Here is a 19,545-nt window from a genome sequence, read left to right on the forward strand (position 1 = left end):
CGGCTGGGCCCGTGAGCCATGGCCGCTGAGCCTGCGCGTCCGGAGCCTGTGCTCCGCAACGGGAGAGGCCACAACAGTGAGAGGCCCGAGTAACAAAAAAAAAAAAAAAAAAAAAAAAAGAATAAAAACAAAAAGAAGGAAGGAAGAAAAGGAGGGAGAGAGGGAGGGAAGGAAGAAATAACACCTGATTCTTCCTTTGGTGATGAGGTCATATGAGGGAACCAACCAAGGCAGGGCAACCCCTGGGCAGGTCCACCTTAGACTTCATCAAGGCCCCACACTAACCGCCCAAGGCACAGCAAGGCACTGCCATTTTAGCAGGAGAAACTGGTCCACAGTGTAAATATTAACAGAAGAACTGTTAAACACATTAGATATAATTTCTTTGGGATCCTTTCCAGTTCCAAAATTCTAGTAATAATTTTAAAAAATCCTTGGTTAGAACCCATTCTACACGTTCTAGATTGAATTCCTTATATTCACAACTGAATGCTTGGGGAATTCATAAAAGGAGAAATGGAAAACTTTATGTGTTCCTAAGGTCTGTTCCCTCTGTCTCATCATCCCCTCTGAACATGACCCCCCTCCACCTCCACCTCCACCTCCGCCACTTCCTTCCCCTCCATCATTCTTTTTCTGCCTCCTATATGTCCTTCAAGGCTCATCTTAGCCATAATCTCCTTCAAGAAGCCTCTGCCCTCCTTCCCAATTACCACTCTAGACCAATCTAAGATGACCCTCCTTTGTATTCTCAAAGCACAGCACAGACATATCTGTATTGAAGTATTTTTCTTTCTGGACTGGAATTGTTGGTTTAGTTGCCTTTCTTTCGCCACATAAGTTGTACAGTTCATCGAGGTCACCTATTTATTTCCAGTGCCTACCCTAAAACATGCCTGGCATATGACAGATTCACAGAAAATATTTGATGAAACGATGAATACATGAATCTTCTAAATTATACAAAAGCTAGACAGTGATAAATCTTTCAGATTTTGAAACTGCGGAGACTACTTTCGGGAGATGGTATTTATCGGCAAATATTGTGACGCTGACTTTTCCAACGTCAAGTTCAGTGTTATTACCAGGCCAGAGGCCAACTGCTGGGCGAGGACTAATTGAACCTCAGATAGCAACACTACCTAAATCTCACCACTAGATGGCAGCCGCGTCCAAGGACCAGGCGGCTCCTGCCCTCTGACCACACCCCGCCCCCCGGCCGTCCAGGTCCAGGTCCTGCTCCTTCCGGGGGTCTCAGACGCCCCCAAAAGGAGGGCAGGTCCTGGCAGGTATTGATGACCCTGGGAACCACACCCCAAAAAGATGTTCTTTCCTGCCCTGCTCCACTCCCACTTGTTCTCGTAAATGCCACCAGTCACTTCCTCCTCCGTGTCCCCGGCTCCCGTACCCCAGCACCAATCAGGAAATTCCCTATGCCTCCAGGGCTTTCCGATTCCCCACGCAGGCCCCGACCCGGCTGCCGTCTCCACACTGTCTGCTCAATTCATACGTACTGAGAAAGAAAGGGGCAGTATCTCCTTGAGTGTCCCTCAAGGAAATACGGCATCTTGAGAACTGTCATGGAGGAGAAATAGCAGCGGTCGAGAGAGAAGCCCGACAGACAGACAAGGAACAAGAGCGTCTCAAGAGACAAGAAGAGAAAAGCAAAGATGCAGGTGCTTTAGGAAATGGCCCTGTGGCTTAGAGAGGGGGATGCTTGACCAGCCGGAGAGACTGGTTAGGGAGACAGTTGACTTAACCGAATTTCTCAAGAAGACCAAGGGGTCAGACCAGGAGAGACTTAGGGCCAGAGTCCTATCTTCTCGGCCAGGGCACCCCCGATGGGAAAGGAAGGAAGGCAGGCAGAGGTTAACATAGGGGGCAGGGGAGCAGGTGGAGGATGCTGGCTTCTCCCTGGGGCAGCCTGATTTAAGCAATTGCTTGGCATGATCTCCCCAGGCCCTGGAAAGCTAAAAGGCTTCTCCCGTCTTGGTGGCCTGTCCCAGCAGTACAACTGAGAAGCATGCACAAAATGCAGCCCTGCCTGTGTCACGGGTCTAATTTGAAGACCCAATAGCACGAGGCAAAAGGCCTCTGTACATTGTAAGATGCCTTGTAGATGTTCACTTGGCCATTTATTCCACATTGACTGGCACCTCTTTGCCAAGGCCCTGGCCTAGGATCACCGGCTGCAGTAGAAATCAAGACCCAGCCCTTGCAGAAAAGAGGAAAATGTTAAATGACACCATTTAAGACCTGCACTTTAGCGCAGTTTCCAATGTCCATTTCTCTTACAGGAAGTCTTCAGTTGTCTGAAGCAGCCAGCCAGGTCCGGAATGTGGGTTCTCCAACTTACACGACCTGGAATCTTCAGTAACTAAATGGTGTGAACAGAGGTGGAAGTGACTGCTATGCGTGAGAGGGAGCTTGGGAGTCACAGCGCGTAGGGCCGGCACTTGTGAGGACCCTGCTTTATGGAGACCTGACCATAAAAAGATGTTCCTGAGACAATCAGGGAAGTGTGAGTGAATGGTATTAACATTAAGGGATGTTTACATTTCAAGTGAGATTATGATGGCTTTGTGGTTATTGTTTTAAATAAGAGGAAGAAAGGAAGGAAGAAGGTCCTTATCTGTTACAGAGATACACATCTCCAGTGGCAAGGATTCACTAAAGAAGAGATGTCTGAGATTTCCTTTAAAATACTTTTAAAGAAATGTAGAAGGGTGACAAATGAAAAAAAAAAAAGAGCTTTGGTCACCCCGTCGTACCAGGGGTGATAGTTGGTCACCCCGTGCACCGTGGGTGTGTGGACCACTGGGCTAGACGGGTGAGTGGGGGGCAGAGCTAAGCCGGACCAGCTGTGAGCTACAGGCTGGGGAAGGGGGGCACCGCCAGCCATCCCCCAGGCAGGGCCTGTGCCTGCTTTCTGCCCCCTCGATACCACAACTGCAGCAGCACCCCCCAGGGACACTTGGTGTCGATTGTCCGGGGTCCAAGCTGGCTTCTCAAGCCCCCTCCTCTATCCTGCTAGGGAGGGGCCTGCAGACAGCACAGCTTCTACCTGGACACTTTCTTCTGGACCCAGATCACCCCTAATTTGCATAGGTACATATATACACTGATACCATATGCATACATACACTATATATAATATATACATTATATCTAATATACATGTAATATATTAATCATATAGCATATATTATATGATTATATAATATGTGAATATATATCATACAGAATATATCAATACGTACATATATTCATTAAGCACTTGCTATGTGCATTTTATTATACAATTCTTACAAAAACTCTCTAAGGTAGCAATGATCACATCCACTTAAATGAAAAAACTAAGGCTCAGGGAAGTTAAGTAATTTGTGCAAAGCCAAATATAAGAATAATAATATAGCTCACACCCCTAACTGATAGGAGTATGTGGGGGAAAACATGAATTACTGTACATATAAAGTACTTTAGACTGGTGCCCGATATGGAGGAATGCTGAATACGGATTTGTCTTACTGATGGCTCTTACTACACTGCCTGCCACGCCCTGCAGAGGGTTGGGGGAAAGCACAGGAACCTGAACGGAGGGAAAAATAAATGATCTGATTATCTGCATTGCAAAATAATTCACCCCCGGGTTTCTTCACAAGCCAGGACATTTAGTTTGACAAACCGATTTGAGTATGAAGGCAGAGCAAGCAACATCCTCAAAAGCCTTCAAGTCTAGTTCCCCTGGACGCTCATCCCCTGAGCAGAGAAGGCTTAGCTTCCACAGGAAGCCAGAGGAAAGGCCCCCTCAGCTCGACCCCCTCCAGCAGCTCGGCGGATGGCTGGCCCTCCGGGCCCTCTGCTTCTCTAGCCCTTTATCACCCATCAACCTCTGCAGAGCCTTCCCGGGCTGGAAACATCATGTTCATTTCACAAGCTACGAGGGATAGAAGATTCCCACTCCTGTCTTGGTCTTCGCTTCCTGGGGTCACTCCTGGGAGAGCCTCCCCTACAGGACACATAGCCTCCCCTACAGGCCCCCCATGTACCGTTACCATAGCAGGGACCCCCCCTTCACCCCGGAGCCCCCAACCAGCCAGAAGCAAGGCTTCTCATCCTTGAGTTGGTGTTAAGAGTGGAGGGTCGGCCTGGCTTTCAGGATTTTAGGCAATCTTGTTGGCTTCAGGGTACAGACCCACATCTTGAGACTGGGCAGTTCAACAGCTCACACCCAGCTTCCCAAAGCACAATGTGATGACTGTTAATAGAGATGGAAACCCTGCCCCACCACTGCGGTGATGTTTCTCACTCGCTTCTCATCACCATGATAAGTAACGTGAAAAATACAGGGGCACAGTCTGGAAAGCCGGGAGAAGCAAGGATGAGCATGCTACTTTGCCCCCAGTTCAGAGACGTCTGGGCCTGGGGTGGGGTGGGACCCTATGTGCTCATCTGACCTTTGTTTGTGGGTTCCTGGTATTTCGTCACACAAGGTGTCCACCCATAGGCCTTGGGAATTTCCCAGAGGTGTCCCTGCCATCCTGGAACCGAGGATGTTAAATAAGTCTACACATGCTTTCTCCAACACCCAGAACAAACAGGGCTCCCAGGTCTCATCTCCAAGGCCTGCACTGGACAGAGCTCGTGTAGACTCTGGGTAATCCACTCTTTGGCAACCTGTCACCACCGCCATCACCATCACACACTCCAGCATCCCCGGAACTCCAGGTCTCCTGATTTCTGAGCCTGGGTCAGGAGAAGCAGCCCTGGCCCAGACACCAGCCTCATGCACATCTCCCCGAAACTTGAAGACAGACTGCAGAGAAACTTCATTAATTTTTCACAAGACTCATCTAATAGAGGCTGAGCAGAGCTGAGCTAAAGCCCTCTCACAAGTACCTCTGCCAGCGGCCCGCCAAGGGTTAACCCATTAGCCCACATCCTGTGAGCTCATCATCCCCGCTGGAGCCTGCTCTCGCCGGGGATTCGCTGCACAGCGGCTCCTGGATGGGGCCAGGGAGGCTTCCTCAGGCTGCGATGAGAACTTGAGCAGAAGCTCGTTGCCGGCTTCCTCCTGGTGCAAGCTGCGTGTGAGCCCCAGGTCCCCCATCTTCCCCAGGGACGTCGAGGACAGTAAGTAAGGAGGGGACCTGTCCGTCTGCTCTTCCTTCCATTTCCCCAGAGGAACGAGCTGGTCTTAACTTTGCTTTAGAGCGTGTGTTGGGTCTGCGAACTGGAGTTAGGAGGCAGCTGTGCACGGCTGGCAAAGGGGAGGGGGCTGTGCCCTGGGAGGGCAGGGGGTGAGCCAGCCGCCAGCAGGCTGGAGGGGCTGCCCTGTGAGATCTGCGGCAGGGAGGAGGGGCTGTCCCGGCTCTGCACCTGGAGGAGGGGAAGCTGTGTACAGGTGGCTGCTCCGCCCTGCCGGACAGCATTTGGGCTTCACCCTTCACAGCCATTGGCGGAAAGGGCTGGGCAGGAACCACCCTCCCAAACCTCGACAGAGGCAGGAACAACAAAGCCAGACGTCGAGGTGCAAGGCCACCCTCAGGTCCCGGAGTGCATGGGCGGGACCTCACAGCCAGACCGTCCTCCTGGGCACCCCACATCAGACCTCAGCATCTGCGGGTCCGTCCCTCCCAGCTGCAGGTGTGGCACGCAACCAGGGCAGGTGTCGGGAAAACAAGTCGCAGCATGCGCGCTGGGGCAGGCTCCATGTCGGAAAGGGGAAACGAGGCTGGCACGTATAAACATGGACAAAACCGGTAGGGCCAGACGTGTGCCACGGGGACCATACCCCCAGGTAAAAGCAGACGTTATCACCTGGCTATTTTTCCACCTCGTAACCGGGCAGGGCCTGGGCGCCGGCTGTGTGACGTGAAGAGCGAGGTGAATGACACTGTCTAGGTGGGGTGTGACCTTTGGAGAACCTCCCTTCCTAGAAGCACTGTGGGCAGGTGACAGACAGGTGCCCTGGTGACAGCAGCAGAAGATTCAGAAACACTCTGGCCTCTGCTTTATCAGCTCAGGCACTAGGCACCACTCACCTCATCAGAGGGACGGGGTCACCAACCGAATGTCTTGGTGGGGGGAGGGCGGCCATTCGCAGTGACAGCTGGGTGAGGCATTGTGCAGACTCCAGTGGGGAGAGAGCAAGGCCCTCCACATCTCAGGAATTCCAAATACAAACCCACGCCTGGGGTCTTCCTCAGGAATCGTGTTATTTCTCTCACTTGTGTGTCGCAACCTGCCCCTTTTCTCCCAGCAGACGACCCTTCCCTCTGGGCCCACCTCCTGGCTGTGAGACATGTGCCCGCTCTCCCCTGCTTTCGGTCCTTGCAATTCCCAGAATAGTCCAGCTCCTATCAGGGAGGAGGTTGGGGAGGAACAGATAACTCCAGACCCAAGGACAGTGGGGCCTCTTATGATATCAGGGTTGCAAGATACATTACAAGGATGCCAATTACCTTTGAATTTCTCATAAACAACAAGTACATTTTGGTATAAGGGTGTCCTGGGCAATATCTGGAACAGTCTTATAAGAAAAACCATTTGTTGCTATCTGAAATGCAAATTTAACTGGGCATCTTGTCATTTTATTGGCTAAATCTGGCAACCTATTAATACTGACGGTATTAAGTCAAGGGGAAGGGTAGGCTCCGTCCTTGAGCAAGCAGAGTGCAGTATAAAGACCAGGATTTGGGGTCAGGCAGCTCTGAGCCTCAATTTCCTCATCTGTAAAATGGGGATGATAATAAGAGTACCATCATAGTAGAGCTATTAAAAGAGACGCTCCAGGTGAAGAAGGTGGCAGGTACCAGGCATTTTGTGCTCCATTGGGATGATGGTGGTAGTGACTTTGTGGCCTATGTCACAGGCCTCCTGCTGCTCTGCTGGCTGAAGCCCAAGGCCCCCGGCTTCAGCCCCCACGTCCTCAGCAGCTCCACCCATCAGTGCCGGCCTAACCCCTCGCCCAAAGCAACCACCCCTGCAATTCTGTTCATGGCCAGTGCCCCCATTTCAAATATGCTCTCCATTCACTGTTCCTCCAGTTTAAAAAAAAAACCAAAACCTCAAAACCATCCCAAAGGGGAGCAGGATAGACTCGAACCCAGGCTCTGGAGCCAGACAGGCTCCAAAACTCCCCTTTCTAACCTGGTTCACTACTCAACTGCTGAGTAACTTTGGGCAAGTCATTTAACCTCTCTGATCCTGTTTCCTCACCTGCAAAATGAGGTAACAATTGTCCCATCCTCAGTGACTTGTCAGGAGGGTTAAAGGACACAATGCAGATAAAGCACTCAGCCTGGTTCCCAGCCCACAATAAGAGTCCGAGAAATGACAGTTATTGTTACTGTATGAAGAGCGTCGACCCTTCCCTAACGCACTGTGTGCTGCTTCTCCTTTGGAGAAGCTGCTTGGGGAACCTTGAAGACTTCAGGAAGGCCAGCCAGTGGAGGGCAAGCAGACTTGGGGAGGCGGCCATCCATCAGAGAGCAGGGAGGGAGGGGAAGGGGATGGGGGACAGGTCAGAGGGTCGCCCTGCTCCTCACAGCTGCCTCTCCTGCCCCCTCATTAGCCAGTCCCATCTGACCACCCCCGCTCTAAGAACAAAGGGCACACCTGACAGTTGGATGGGGAGGGACAGCAATGGCGACTTGACGCTGCCGTGCCGAACCTTCCTGCCACAGCTCCCCTATTTGTTGAATCGTTTCACAAATGTCTGGCAAGTCCTAAGCCCCAGCCAGGCGCTGAGCTACCTGCTGGAGTGCGTAGGAAGCTGAGGAAGCCCCAGACCCAGCCCTGCACCTGCTGCCCCATTAAGCGGTGCATTCCAGACACTTGAGAATCTACCGGAGGGAAAAGCGTTTGCTCTTTATTCTCCTGGACACTCACTGTCGCTTGCCAGCTTTCATGGTCCACACACCCCACCCAACCAGCTGTTGGCGGATGAATATATGAGTGCGTGAGAAACAGCCATAAAGCTCCTGCTGTTCTCTCCCCTCTCATTTGAGACATCACTTTACCTTGTTTGTCAGAGACACCACTGAGCGGGGAGATGGGGAAGGCTGGAGCTCCTCTTTGGAGAGGGACGTCGTCTTCTTAGTTGGGTCTGTTAGCCCCGCGTCTAGCCGAGGGCAGACACGGGGGCTGCTCGGAGCGTGTTTGCTGCAGCGTTGGGGAGAGGTGTGAGCCGAGTGCTGTGTAGCAACCTGGGAAACACAAGGTCAACGGGCAAACACTCAGTGGGTATCAGCAGACAGGTTTTTCGAATACCTGGCCAATTACAAACACAGGACAGATAAGGAGACCAGCTCTGACAAGATCAAGAGACCGTCCCTTCTGTATACACTTGTTTGGCCAACCAAACCCAGTCTTTGCTCTGCCCAGGGCCTCCTGGCTCCATGAAAGTCTGTTTTCCTTCAAGGGATGGTATCTTTCCAGAGACAAGGTGAAAATGGTGAAATTCTTGTTCTCTCTCTCTCCTCTCTCTCTCTGTCTCCCTCCATCTCCATCTCCATCTCCACCTCATTCTCCACCTCCATCTCCATCTCCCCCTCCTCCTCCCCTCCATCTTCATCTCCACCTCCATCTCCCCCTCCCCCTCCATCTTCATCTCCATCTCCCCCTCCCCCTCCATCTCCATCTCCATCTCCACCTCCACTTCCATCTTCATCTCCACCTCCACCTCCATCTCCACCTCCACCTTCATCTCCACCTCCACCGCCATCTCCATCTCCACCTCCATCCCTCCATGTTCATCTCCATCTTCATCTCCCTCTCTACCTCTCAGCTCCATCTCCACCTCCATCTCCATGTCTTCCTCCATCTCCATCTTCTGTCCCCAAACCCCAATTTCTCAAAGAAGCACCTTCTCTTTCTTTCAGGATCTCCTCTTCCTCAGAATCAGCACACGGTGTTTCCCATAAGAGCCAGGCGACTCCCTCACCTCACGGATTTCCCTTTAACATCTCTGCCCTATTCTGGGGTCACTCTGCCCCTGCCCACACCCCTACTTTCCTTTTCTGGGGTAATGTGTTTCCTGCCCTCACCTCTACCCTGGATCCCCAAGTTCCATCATATGACTTCAACCATTATCAACTTTCTGCTATTCTTGGTTTAACTATACTTTCACTTGCTCCCCAGCCTGACCCCCCTTTATTATTATTATTACGATTTTTACAGTTCTTTTTTGCAGGGTATAATTTAAACACATCACAATGCACAAATCTTAGTGTACTATACTGAAAAATGGGTCCCCCATGTAACCCACACCGATATCAAGAGATAGAACATTTCCATCGACCCCAGAAGGTCCCAGTTAGTTCCTCCCCACCCCTACAACCACTGTTTTGAGATGTGTCACCTTAGCTTAGTTCCTAGAAGGTTCTAGAATGTCATATAAATGGAAACATACACTATATGTACTCATTTATATCTGACTTCTTTCACCTATCATGTCCATGAGACTCATCCGTGCTGTGTGTGTATCAGAAGTTTGTCCCTTGTCATTGTTTAGTAGTATTCCATTGTGTGAATATACAAGATGTGTTCACCTTTTCTCCTGTTCATGGACATTGGGTTGTTTTGTGGTTTGGGCTATTATGAACAAAGCTGCTATGAATATTCTTAAACAAGTCTTTGGTGGACATAGGTTTTTCATTTATCTTGGACAAAGAAATATCTAGGAGTGGAATTGCTGGTTCAAAGGGAAGGTGTATGTTTCACTTTGTAAGAAACTACCGGACCTTGTTGCAAAGCGGCTGTACCACATTACATCCCTACCAGCAGTACACAAGAGCTCCAGTTGTTCCCCACTCTCACCAACATTTGTATTGTGAGATGTTTACGTTTTAGCCATTCTAGTGAGCGTGTGGCTGTATCTCCTTGTGGTTTTAATTTGTATTTCCTGTCGAATGTCAATCTCAAGCCCTTTTTCATGGGTTTCTTCTTCATCTCTTTGTCTTCCTTTGTAAAGGGTCTGTCCAAATCATTTGCCCATTTTTAAAATTGGGCTGTTTGTGTTGTTATTAATCACATGTATTTCAGATGCACATCTTTTGACAAATATGTATTTTGCTAAAATTTTCTCCCAGTCCATAGCTTGCCTATTCATTTTCTTCCCAGTAGCTTTTAATGAGGCAGGAGTTTTAAATCATGATGGAATCTAATTTATTGATTTTCTTTTTCTTCCTCGGTTATTGCCTTCTCTGTCCTAAGAAATTTTGCCAACCTCCAGGTCACAAAGATATTCTCCTATATTTTGCCCTAAAACTTTATGGTTTTAGCTTTCATGTTCAGGTTATGTCCATGATCCATCTCGAATTCATTTTTTGTTGATGGTATGAGGTGAAGACAAGTTTCATTTTTTTCCATGTAAATATTCAGTTATTCCAGCACCACCTGTTGAAATGACTTTCTTTTCCCCGTGGAACTGTTTTGGCGTATTTGTCAAAAATCAGTTGTCCTCAGTTACCGCTTGGCCTGTGGGGCTGGTTACTAGGGAAGGCGGTCTGACTTCCTGAAAGTCTTACTTACAGATTGTAGTCTGGTTTCCTGCACCAGTTACTGTAGATAACGGGGTGGCTTCTTGGCCTGGTTGCTGCAGGTTGCGGGTCAGAGTTCTGTTCTTATACATGTCTGGTCATCGTCCATCTGTATATTCAGTGTCTCATTAATTACAAGCATTTGCAAACATACATAAAAGTAGAGATCAGAATACAATGAACTTCCATATATCCGTCACCCAGATTTTATAACCTTTAGCGTTTTGTCGTATTTGAGCTGGAGTTTGGTGCTTTCATGTGAATCACAGCATCGTGACAATTCATCTGTGTACGTGGTTTCAAGATGTATCTCCGTATCTATAAAGACGTTTTCTTCTGCGTCCACAATATCGTCATCACACTGAATACAACTTTTAAATCCTTAGCGTCATCTAATATCCAATCCAAATTCAAACTTCCCTAAAATTATCTCAAAATGTACAACTGGTTTCTTCTAGTCAGAATCCAAATAATGAACATACTGCATTTAGTTATATTTTAAAATTTGCTTTAGCGGTCATATCATGGTATACAGCTCAAATAGTACACACCCATGTAATTGGCTGTAGCCAGATCGAGAGTCAGAGCACGATGGCACCCCAAAAGTCTCCATCACGTCCCCCTTCCAGCCACCACCCCCACTGAAGGTAACCACCGTCCTAACCTCTAATGGCATAGATGGTCTTACACGTTTTTGAACCTTCTGTAAATGGGAGAGGTGTCTGGCTTCATCTCCACCTCCATGTTCATCTCCATCTTCATCTCCCTCTCTACCTCTCAGCTCCATCTCCACCTCCATCTCCATGTCTTCCTCCATCTCCATCTTCTGTCCCCAAACCCCAATTTCTCAAAGAAGCACCTTCTCTTTCTTTCAGGATCTCCTCTTCCTCAGAATCAGCACACGGTGTTTCCCATAAGAGCCAGGCGACTCCCTCACCTCACGGATTTCCCTTTAACATCTCTGCCCTATTCTGGGGTCACTCTGCCCCTGCCCACACCCCTACTTTCCTTTTCTGGGGTAATGTGTTTCCTGCCCTCACCTCTACCCTGGATCCCCAAGTTCCATCATATGACTTCAACCATTATCAACTTTCTGCTATTCTTGGTTTAACTATACTTTCACTTGCTCCCCAGCCTGACCCCCCTTTATTATTATTATTACGATTTTTACAGTTCTTTTTTGCAGGGTATAATTTAAACACATCACAATGCACAAATCTTAGTGTACTATACTGAAAAATGGGTCCCCCATGTAACCCACACCGATATCAAGAGATAGAACATTTCCATCGACCCCAGAAGGTCCCAGTTAGTTCCTCCCCACCCCTACAACCACTGTTTTGAGATGTGTCACCTTAGCTTAGTTCCTAGAAGGTTCTAGAATGTCATATAAATGGAAACATACACTATATGTACTCATTTATATCTGACTTCTTTCACCTATCATGTCCATGAGACTCATCCGTGCTGTGTGTGTATCAGAAGTTTGTCCCTTGTCATTGTTTAGTAGTATTCCATTGTGTGAATATACAAGATGTGTTCACCTTTTCTCCTGTTCATGGACATTGGGTTGTTTTGTGGTTTGGGCTATTATGAACAAAGCTGCTATGAATATTCTTAAACAAGTCTTTGGTGGACATAGGTTTTTCATTTATCTTGGACAAAGAAATATCTAGGAGTGGAATTGCTGGTTCAAAGGGAAGGTGTATGTTTCACTTTGTAAGAAACTACCGGACCTTGTTGCAAAGCGGCTGTACCACATTACATCCCTACCAGCAGTACACAAGAGCTCCAGTTGTTCCCCACTCTCACCAACATTTGTATTGTGAGATGTTTACGTTTTAGCCATTCTAGTGAGCGTGTGGCTGTATCTCCTTGTGGTTTTAATTTGTATTTCCTGTCGAATGTCAATCTCAAGCCCTTTTTCATGGGTTTCTTCTTCATCTCTTTGTCTTCCTTTGTAAAGGGTCTGTCCAAATCATTTGCCCATTTTTAAAATTGGGCTGTTTGTGTTGTTATTAATCACATGTATTTCAGATGCACATCTTTTGACAAATATGTATTTTGCTAAAATTTTCTCCCAGTCCATAGCTTGCCTATTCATTTTCTTCCCAGTAGCTTTTAATGAGGCAGGAGTTTTAAATCATGATGGAATCTAATTTATTGATTTTCTTTTTCTTCCTCGGTTATTGCCTTCTCTGTCCTAAGAAATTTTGCCAACCTCCAGGTCACAAAGATATTCTCCTATATTTTGCCCTAAAACTTTATGGTTTTAGCTTTCATGTTCAGGTTATGTCCATGATCCATCTCGAATTCATTTTTTGTTGATGGTATGAGGTGAAGACAAGTTTCATTTTTTTCCATGTAAATATTCAGTTATTCCAGCACCACCTGTTGAAATGACTTTCTTTTCCCCGTGGAACTGTTTTGGCGTATTTGTCAAAAATCAGTTGTCCTCAGTTACCGCTTGGCCTGTGGGGCTGGTTACTAGGGAAGGCGGTCTGACTTCCTGAAAGTCTTACTTACAGATTGTAGTCTGGTTTCCTGCACCAGTTACTGTAGATAACGGGGTGGCTTCTTGGCCTGGTTGCTGCAGGTTGCGGGTCAGAGTTCTGTTCTTATACATGTCTGGTCATCGTCCATCTGTATATTCAGTGTCTCATTAATTACAAGCATTTGCAAACATACATAAAAGTAGAGATCAGAATACAATGAACTTCCATATATCCGTCACCCAGATTTTATAACCTTTAGCGTTTTGTCGTATTTGAGCTGGAGTTTGGTGCTTTCATGTGAATCACAGCATCGTGACAATTCATCTCTGTACGTGGTTTCAAGATGTATCTCCGTATCTATAAAGACGTTTTCTTCTGCGTCCACAATATCGTCATCATACTGAATACAACTTTTAAATCCTTAGCGTCATCTAATATCCAATCCAAATTCAAACTTCCCTAAAATTATCTCAAAATGTACAACTGGTTTCTTCTAGTCAGAATCCAAATAATGAACATACTGCATTTAGTTATATTTTAAAATTTGCTTTAGCGGTCATATCATGGTATACAGCTCAAATAGTACACACCCATGTAATTGGCTGTAGCCAGATCGAGAGTCAGAGCACGATGGCACCCCAAAAGTCTCCATCACGTCCCCCTTCCAGCCACCACCCCCACTGAAGGTAACCACCGTCCTAACCTCTAATGGCATAGATGGTCTTACACGTTTTTGAACCTTCTGTAAATGGGAGAGGTGTCTGGCCTCTCTTGCTCAGTGTCATGTTTGGGGTCCTGCATGGACAGGCGTGCGGTTCATTCTTTCCTCCTCGCGCTGTGTAGTCCCAGACCCGCGCTCCCTCAGCGCGCCAGCCTGTGGCCTGTCTGTCCCTAGTTCTGTGCTACAAATCCGTCTCTACCCACTACCTCTGCTTCCTGACACCCCAGACGCGGCCTCCGGGGGGAGAAGGACCCAATCTCCCTTCTCAAGTTGCCGCCCTGGGGGCTGAGCCGACAGGCAAATCTGCGTTTAGTCCAGGAGGCCCGAGCCCCGGGCCTCCCGCCGGCTCTTCTCAGCTCAGCCCCTCGGGCCCTCGGTCCTCGGCCACCTCTGAGGTGGGCGTGTTCCTCTTTTAGGGTTTCCATAACAAAGTACCACAAACGTAGCCACTGAAAACAATGGGCGTTTGTTCTCTCACAAGGGAAGAAATCAGGGTGTCCTCTGAGTTGCTCCTTCCAGAGGCTCTGAGGAGAGTCCGTCCCATCCTCTCTCCCGCCGTGAGCCCTCGTCCTGTAGGGGCATCACTTCACCATCGGCCTCCAACTTCACGTGGCCTCCCCTCTGTGTGTCACGTGTCCTCTCCTTTCTCTACAAGGACGCAGGTTCTTGGACTTGTCTGTTTGAGGATGAGCTCACCTGGAGATCCTTCCCTTAATTACAGCTGCAAAGACTCTTATTCCAAAGAAGGTTACTTTCTGAGGGTCTGAGTGGACAAGTCCAGCCACTGCGGGAAGTGAGGGATCCTCTGAGACAGACAAACCAAACCCGCAGGAACTGGGGACCTGGAAGTGTGCTTCCTCTCGCTGAACCAGCTCCCCAGGGGTTACGTGCTCCCCACCCCACAGAACTGCAGCATCAGGGCCAAGTCCTCTGAGCACCTGCTCAGTGCCGGTGGAGGGGGCTGCTGGGCAGAGGAGGCGTATAAACCAGCAGAGGCCCTGAGGCGGTCTGCAAACTAGGAGGGCGGGGAGAGCGCCAGGGAGCAGAGCTTCTCCACCAGACTGATTCTGCCCCCGGGAGACACTTGGCAAGGTCTAGAGACATTTTTGACTATCTTGACTGGAGGGGTTTGCTACTGGCATCTAGTGGGTAGAGGCCAGGGATATTACTAAATATCCCACAATGCTCCGAACAGCCCCTGCAGCAAAAAATTATGGGCTCCCAAACGTCAATAGTGCCACTGTTGAGAAACCCTGGTATCAGAAAAAGAAATCGGATGTTTTAGGACTTTAATAAAATGTTGTAAAACTCGTACTGCCCCTGAGATGGTGATTTTCAGGAAACCTGGGTTCTCAGAATCTGAGTCTGATTCACCACCTATGGACCTATCCAAAATAGTTTTAGAAGTCCCTCAGCCTAACTTCTTCATTGTACAGATGCGAAAACAGGGACCGAGAAAGAAAATAACTATTGCAATAATAATAGCAACCAGGGCCATTTCTTAAACTCCTGTAACATATCACACAATGAAGTGGGGTCTTGTGAAACCTGACAGTCGCCACTGCCCTATGAGGCAGAGATGCCGTTATCCTTATTCTATATATGTGACCAGTGAGTCTCAGGTGGGTTCAGACAGCGGTCCCTCTGGTGTCAAAGACCTGGATCTTTCTGTCACACCAGACCCTGCACGTAAGCTCAGTGACGTGCCGCAACCGTGAAGGAACCCAGCACGGCGTTCGCTCCACAGCCAACCCCGCCTGCCCCTTGTGTTTAGAATTGCTGCCACCTCCTGCCTGGTAGGGGTGGGGGTGGGGGGGGAGAAGGCACGGAGCTCAGCCTTGTTCAAGGGGGGAGAAGTGCTCTCCTTCAGTCACTGCCCAGAAGATGAACCCCCACCCCCACACCATTCACTATCCCAAGGACCTGCCCTCTTCCTAAGTAAGTCCACTAAATGAAAGGTTCCCGTTCTTTGGGATTTTGTGAGGTATTACAATTTACATAGATAGATAGATAGATAGATAGATAGGTAGATGATAGATAGGTGACAGATAAAGTAGACAGACATCTACACAGGATGACTGACTTCTTATCTTGGCCAGTACAGATACCAACAAAATCAATGATCATCTTCCCTCACAGTCATTTCATAAAATGAATATTCCAATGCCAAAATAAAAGAAGGAAGGACACAATCTCAGAGTAAAAACAGTTCTTTAGATAAATAAATGTACCATTATGAAAAACTTAACATCGGTGTTATTTCTCCGTTGTAGAGTCCTATACAACTACTTATCTCTGTCGGTCCTTACTCAGTGAGAGGTTACTCTTCTGCAGGATGGAGCCCTAAAGTGAAAAACTCAGGCCTTGTCATAGTGGAAGGACCCTCAGGGATCATCCTGAGCAGCTCGGTCTAGTACAATGAGCTTTGAGTCCAAAGACCTTGGCCTGGATCCCAACACAGCCACCTATGAAGCTGGAGGGAGGCTTGGGCCACGATCCTAAATCTCACTGGGCCTCAGCCTCTGCCCTCCTAAGAGCGGAATAAACGAGCGACCTCCCGGCAGGGCCAAAGAGCACGCGCTAGGTGCGGCCAGCACGGCGCAGCTGGCCGCACCGCTCACTCAGTATCCGGGAAGCCATCCTCCCTGCATCCGCAGTGGCTGCCGCGCGCCCAGTGGCAGCTCTCCCGGGAGCCGCTCCTTCCCCGCCCAGCCCGGCGATCCTCGGGGCACAACTGAGACTCGTGCCTTCCCATGAATACTCCTCCCTCACGACACCCCGAACATCTGAAGGCAGCAGGCGCTTCTGCCCTGGGATTGGCTGCCAAGTGGGGGAAAGGGCCACCTGGAGAGACCATCCTACCAAAGACGTCAAAACCCCACAGGGGAAACCAGGCTGCAGTAACCAACGCCAGCTCCCCGGCTAGGATTTCACCACACGCCTCGTAAGCCCTCCTCTCCCCACGGAGCCCGCAGGGGAAAAGGAGAGATCACTTTAAAAGTGATGACGTCACTTACGCAAACACTCCTCGGGATCCACAGGGCAGCAGCGGACACCTGTGAGCCCTACTTATAAAAGCCCGTCGTCGTATTTTCCAGAGTCTTCGGAAGCAGAGATTCCCATATCCTCTCTCTAGAGGAGCACACACAAATGTAAATATCCACATTCTGAAGGCGTGGTGATTCTACGGTTCCTATTCCCCCTGGGATGCAGGGAAGGGGTCTTGTTCGGCAAAGTGGGAGCACTGGCCCAGGGGTCCAGGCCTGAGCTGCTGTGAGGGGTGAGGTGGGGGGGGAGTTGAGGAAATTACTTGGAACTGAGCATTGCAGGAAGTGTGGAAGGAGAGTGCATTCACTACAGGACCCTTCCACATTTAGAGGTGTCTTGATAGAGGGGAAGCAGCAGGTTCCAGAGTGCTGGGCTTGGGAGCCACCAGCTTCACACACCATCTCCTTTATCCTGATCCCCGGTTTCCGAATGCAACCCCTCCCACCTCTCGCCCCGTCTGGGGCGGGGAGGCGGAACCCACTGTGACTGGATGAGTAGCCCACCTTCCCAGGAAACTTGCTACTGTGGAAAGAAATCCCTCCCATCCCGCTCCCAAAGACGGAGAGTAGTCAATGCTGTTTGCGTGGGGCCTGAGGTGGCCAGACCGGAAAGAAGAGGAAGAACCTGGGGCCCCGGGAGGAGAGACTGGAGGGGAAGCCAAGGACCAAGACCGTAACTCACTCAGGATCACACAGCAAGGAAGCGGCTGGGTCTGAAAATAAGATGCCATTTCATAAATTGTAGCTTTTGCCTGTTTTTTTTAAAGGCCACCACTGTTCCCTGATTTAAATAAGAGTGGTTGATTAGAGTGATATAATATTTATCTCTCACGAGGAAAAAAAACACCACCTTGCGTGGCTTTTTATTTATGTGGATCTCATCTGCTTTTCTTTTAGCTTCGGCACAAAAACCCTGTGCTGCCCTCCACTGAGAGCCAGGCTGGAGACAGATGCTGAGAACAGGAAGGCTGTGCGAGGATTCCCCTGGCCTCGTCCTTGCTGCTAACCACTGCTGGTACCAGGTGCCCGGTCCTGGGAGCCGTGACCATGGAGGCTCTCCCCAAGGCCCTGGAGGTCAACGAGAAGTCTCCAGAATCCAAGGACCTGCTGCCCAGCCAGACCGCCAGCTCCCTGTGCATCAGCTCCAGAAGTGAGTCTGTCTGGACCACCCCCACCCGGAGTAACTGGGAAATCTACCGCAAGCCCATCGTCATCACGTCTGTGGGCGGGGCCATTCTCCTCTTCGGTGTCGTCATCACCTGCTTGGCCTACACCCTGAACCTGGGGGACAAGAGCCTCAAGGTCCTTAAGATGATAGGGCCTGCCTTCCTGTCTCTGGGACTCATGATGCTGGTATGCGGGCTGGTGTGGGTGCCCATCATCAAAAAGAAACAGAAGCAGAGACAGAAGTCAGTTTTCTTCCAGAGCCTCAAGTCCTTCTTCCTGAATCGCTGATGACGGTCTCGCCCTCTGTCCTCCCCACCGCCCTGCCACCTCGACCAGGAGAAGACGTGATGACCAACATCCGACATCCCCGGCCCCTTGAGAGGTGGAGTCTTCCATAAAACTGATGCAGGCAAACCCTCTTCTGGGCCCCGTTGGAAAGAGCGGGCTCGGGGCTGCGCCCTCCGCGCAGCTGGGAGGTACCGCTGGGTGATCTCATTTAGTCTCCCTGTTATCACTGACGTTCCCTCAGACCCTGGCCGCGGCCGTTGCCTTTCATGGCTCTCCTCCCAGCCTGTGCATCCAGCTGTCACTCAACCAACGCTCTCTGCCAAGCGCTGTGCATGTTGGGAAATTCCTTGAGGTGGGCTATGCCCCGAGAAGAACCTGCTGTTTACACATCTGAGTGCCTGAACTGGATTCTGCATTTGCTTCCTTCTAGAACCCAAACTGACCGACGGAGGTCCTTCGCAGAGGGAAGGGGGGTTCTGACCATCGGGTGTGCCCGCCCCAGCTCTCTCTGTGGGCAAGATGCTGGCTTGCATTTCAAGAGATCGGACGAGTCACAAGTGTCAAACATTCCACAGAGCGAGCAGTGAAAGGTGGCCGGGGAAAGACCTTCTTCCAAGAAGGCACATTTCCCCCAGAAATGGCCCTGGGAGTCAGCCAGTGAAGAAACGTAACCCTTAGTTGCACAGAATTTACACCAGAGGCAGTGGGGTGTGCTAGGGGGTGGCACAGACTCCCCCTGGCCTTCTAACTCCTTCTCCATGACTACTCTTCCCTCCGAACGCGACACTTAGCCAAGGACAAGCGCATGTTGCCCTAACCCCCTCTTTCCCCACCCCGCCTCTACCCCATGACTCTAGAACAGCCAGGTGGAGGGCGGCTGCAGAGAGATGCTGTAAGATTTTTCTCTCCTTCTCCCCCATCGAGAATCAAAACCAAGAAGCTTGAATTCCACATCTGAGTGTCTGTAGGTTTCCAGCGATGGAATTTGCGTGTAAACCTCCAGTGAGGGCCCTGCTCTGGGCCAGGCCCCGGGGCCTGTGAGAGACAGCCAGAGCACCAGGCGGCCACAACACCCCGGGATGAGTACTTTCTGGGGAAACGAGGATGGGGGCAGGAATGCGGAGGGGACACCTGCCCCAGCCATGGGAGAGGAGAGAGGGCGTGCTGGAGGCTGCGCCATCCACAGAGAACCAAAGGGAAGAGGAGAGCTGGCGAAGAGGGGAAAGGAAGACACTCTAGGCGGGAATGGTGTGTGCAGAGCTGGGGCGGGAGGGGAGCGGGAT

General features: G+C 49.8%; 2 protein-coding genes across 12 annotated transcripts in view; one reads left to right on the forward strand and one right to left on the reverse strand.

The window, feature by feature from the left end:
• ADPRM (ADP-ribose/CDP-alcohol diphosphatase, manganese dependent) overlaps nucleotides 1–19,545 on the reverse strand; it is a 421,658-nt gene that overhangs the window by 288,181 nt on the left and 113,932 nt on the right. For 10 of the 11 annotated variants that reach the window (XM_055090473.1, XM_055090472.1, XM_055090471.1 and 7 more), the window contains one exon: nucleotides 8,025–8,210. In XM_055090473.1, coding sequence (XP_054946448.1) covers nucleotides 8,025–8,210 — 186 coding nt within the window. Of the gene's footprint in view, nucleotides 1–8,024; nucleotides 8,211–19,545 lie in introns of those variants that run through there. The other variant, XM_028499407.2, reaches the window with a different exon arrangement.
• On the forward strand, nucleotides 5,050–18,375 carry PIRT (phosphoinositide interacting regulator of transient receptor potential channels). The gene is made up of 2 exons (XM_007117852.4): nucleotides 5,050–5,133; nucleotides 17,705–18,375. The coding sequence occupies exon 2, from the start codon at nucleotides 17,855–17,857 to the stop codon at nucleotides 18,260–18,262; it is 408 nt and encodes a 135-aa protein (XP_007117914.2). The 5' UTR covers nucleotides 5,050–5,133; nucleotides 17,705–17,854; the 3' UTR covers nucleotides 18,263–18,375.

Source organism: Physeter macrocephalus, chromosome 14, assembly GCF_002837175.3.
Source record: "Physeter macrocephalus isolate SW-GA chromosome 14, ASM283717v5, whole genome shotgun sequence".
NCBI lineage: Eukaryota > Metazoa > Chordata > Mammalia > Artiodactyla > Physeteridae > Physeter > Physeter macrocephalus.

Coding starts and splice junctions, on each gene's coding strand:
- PIRT (XM_007117852.4), top strand. CDS start 17,855: ATGGAGGCTCTCCCCAAGGCCCTGGAGGTCAACGAGAAGTCTCCAGAA.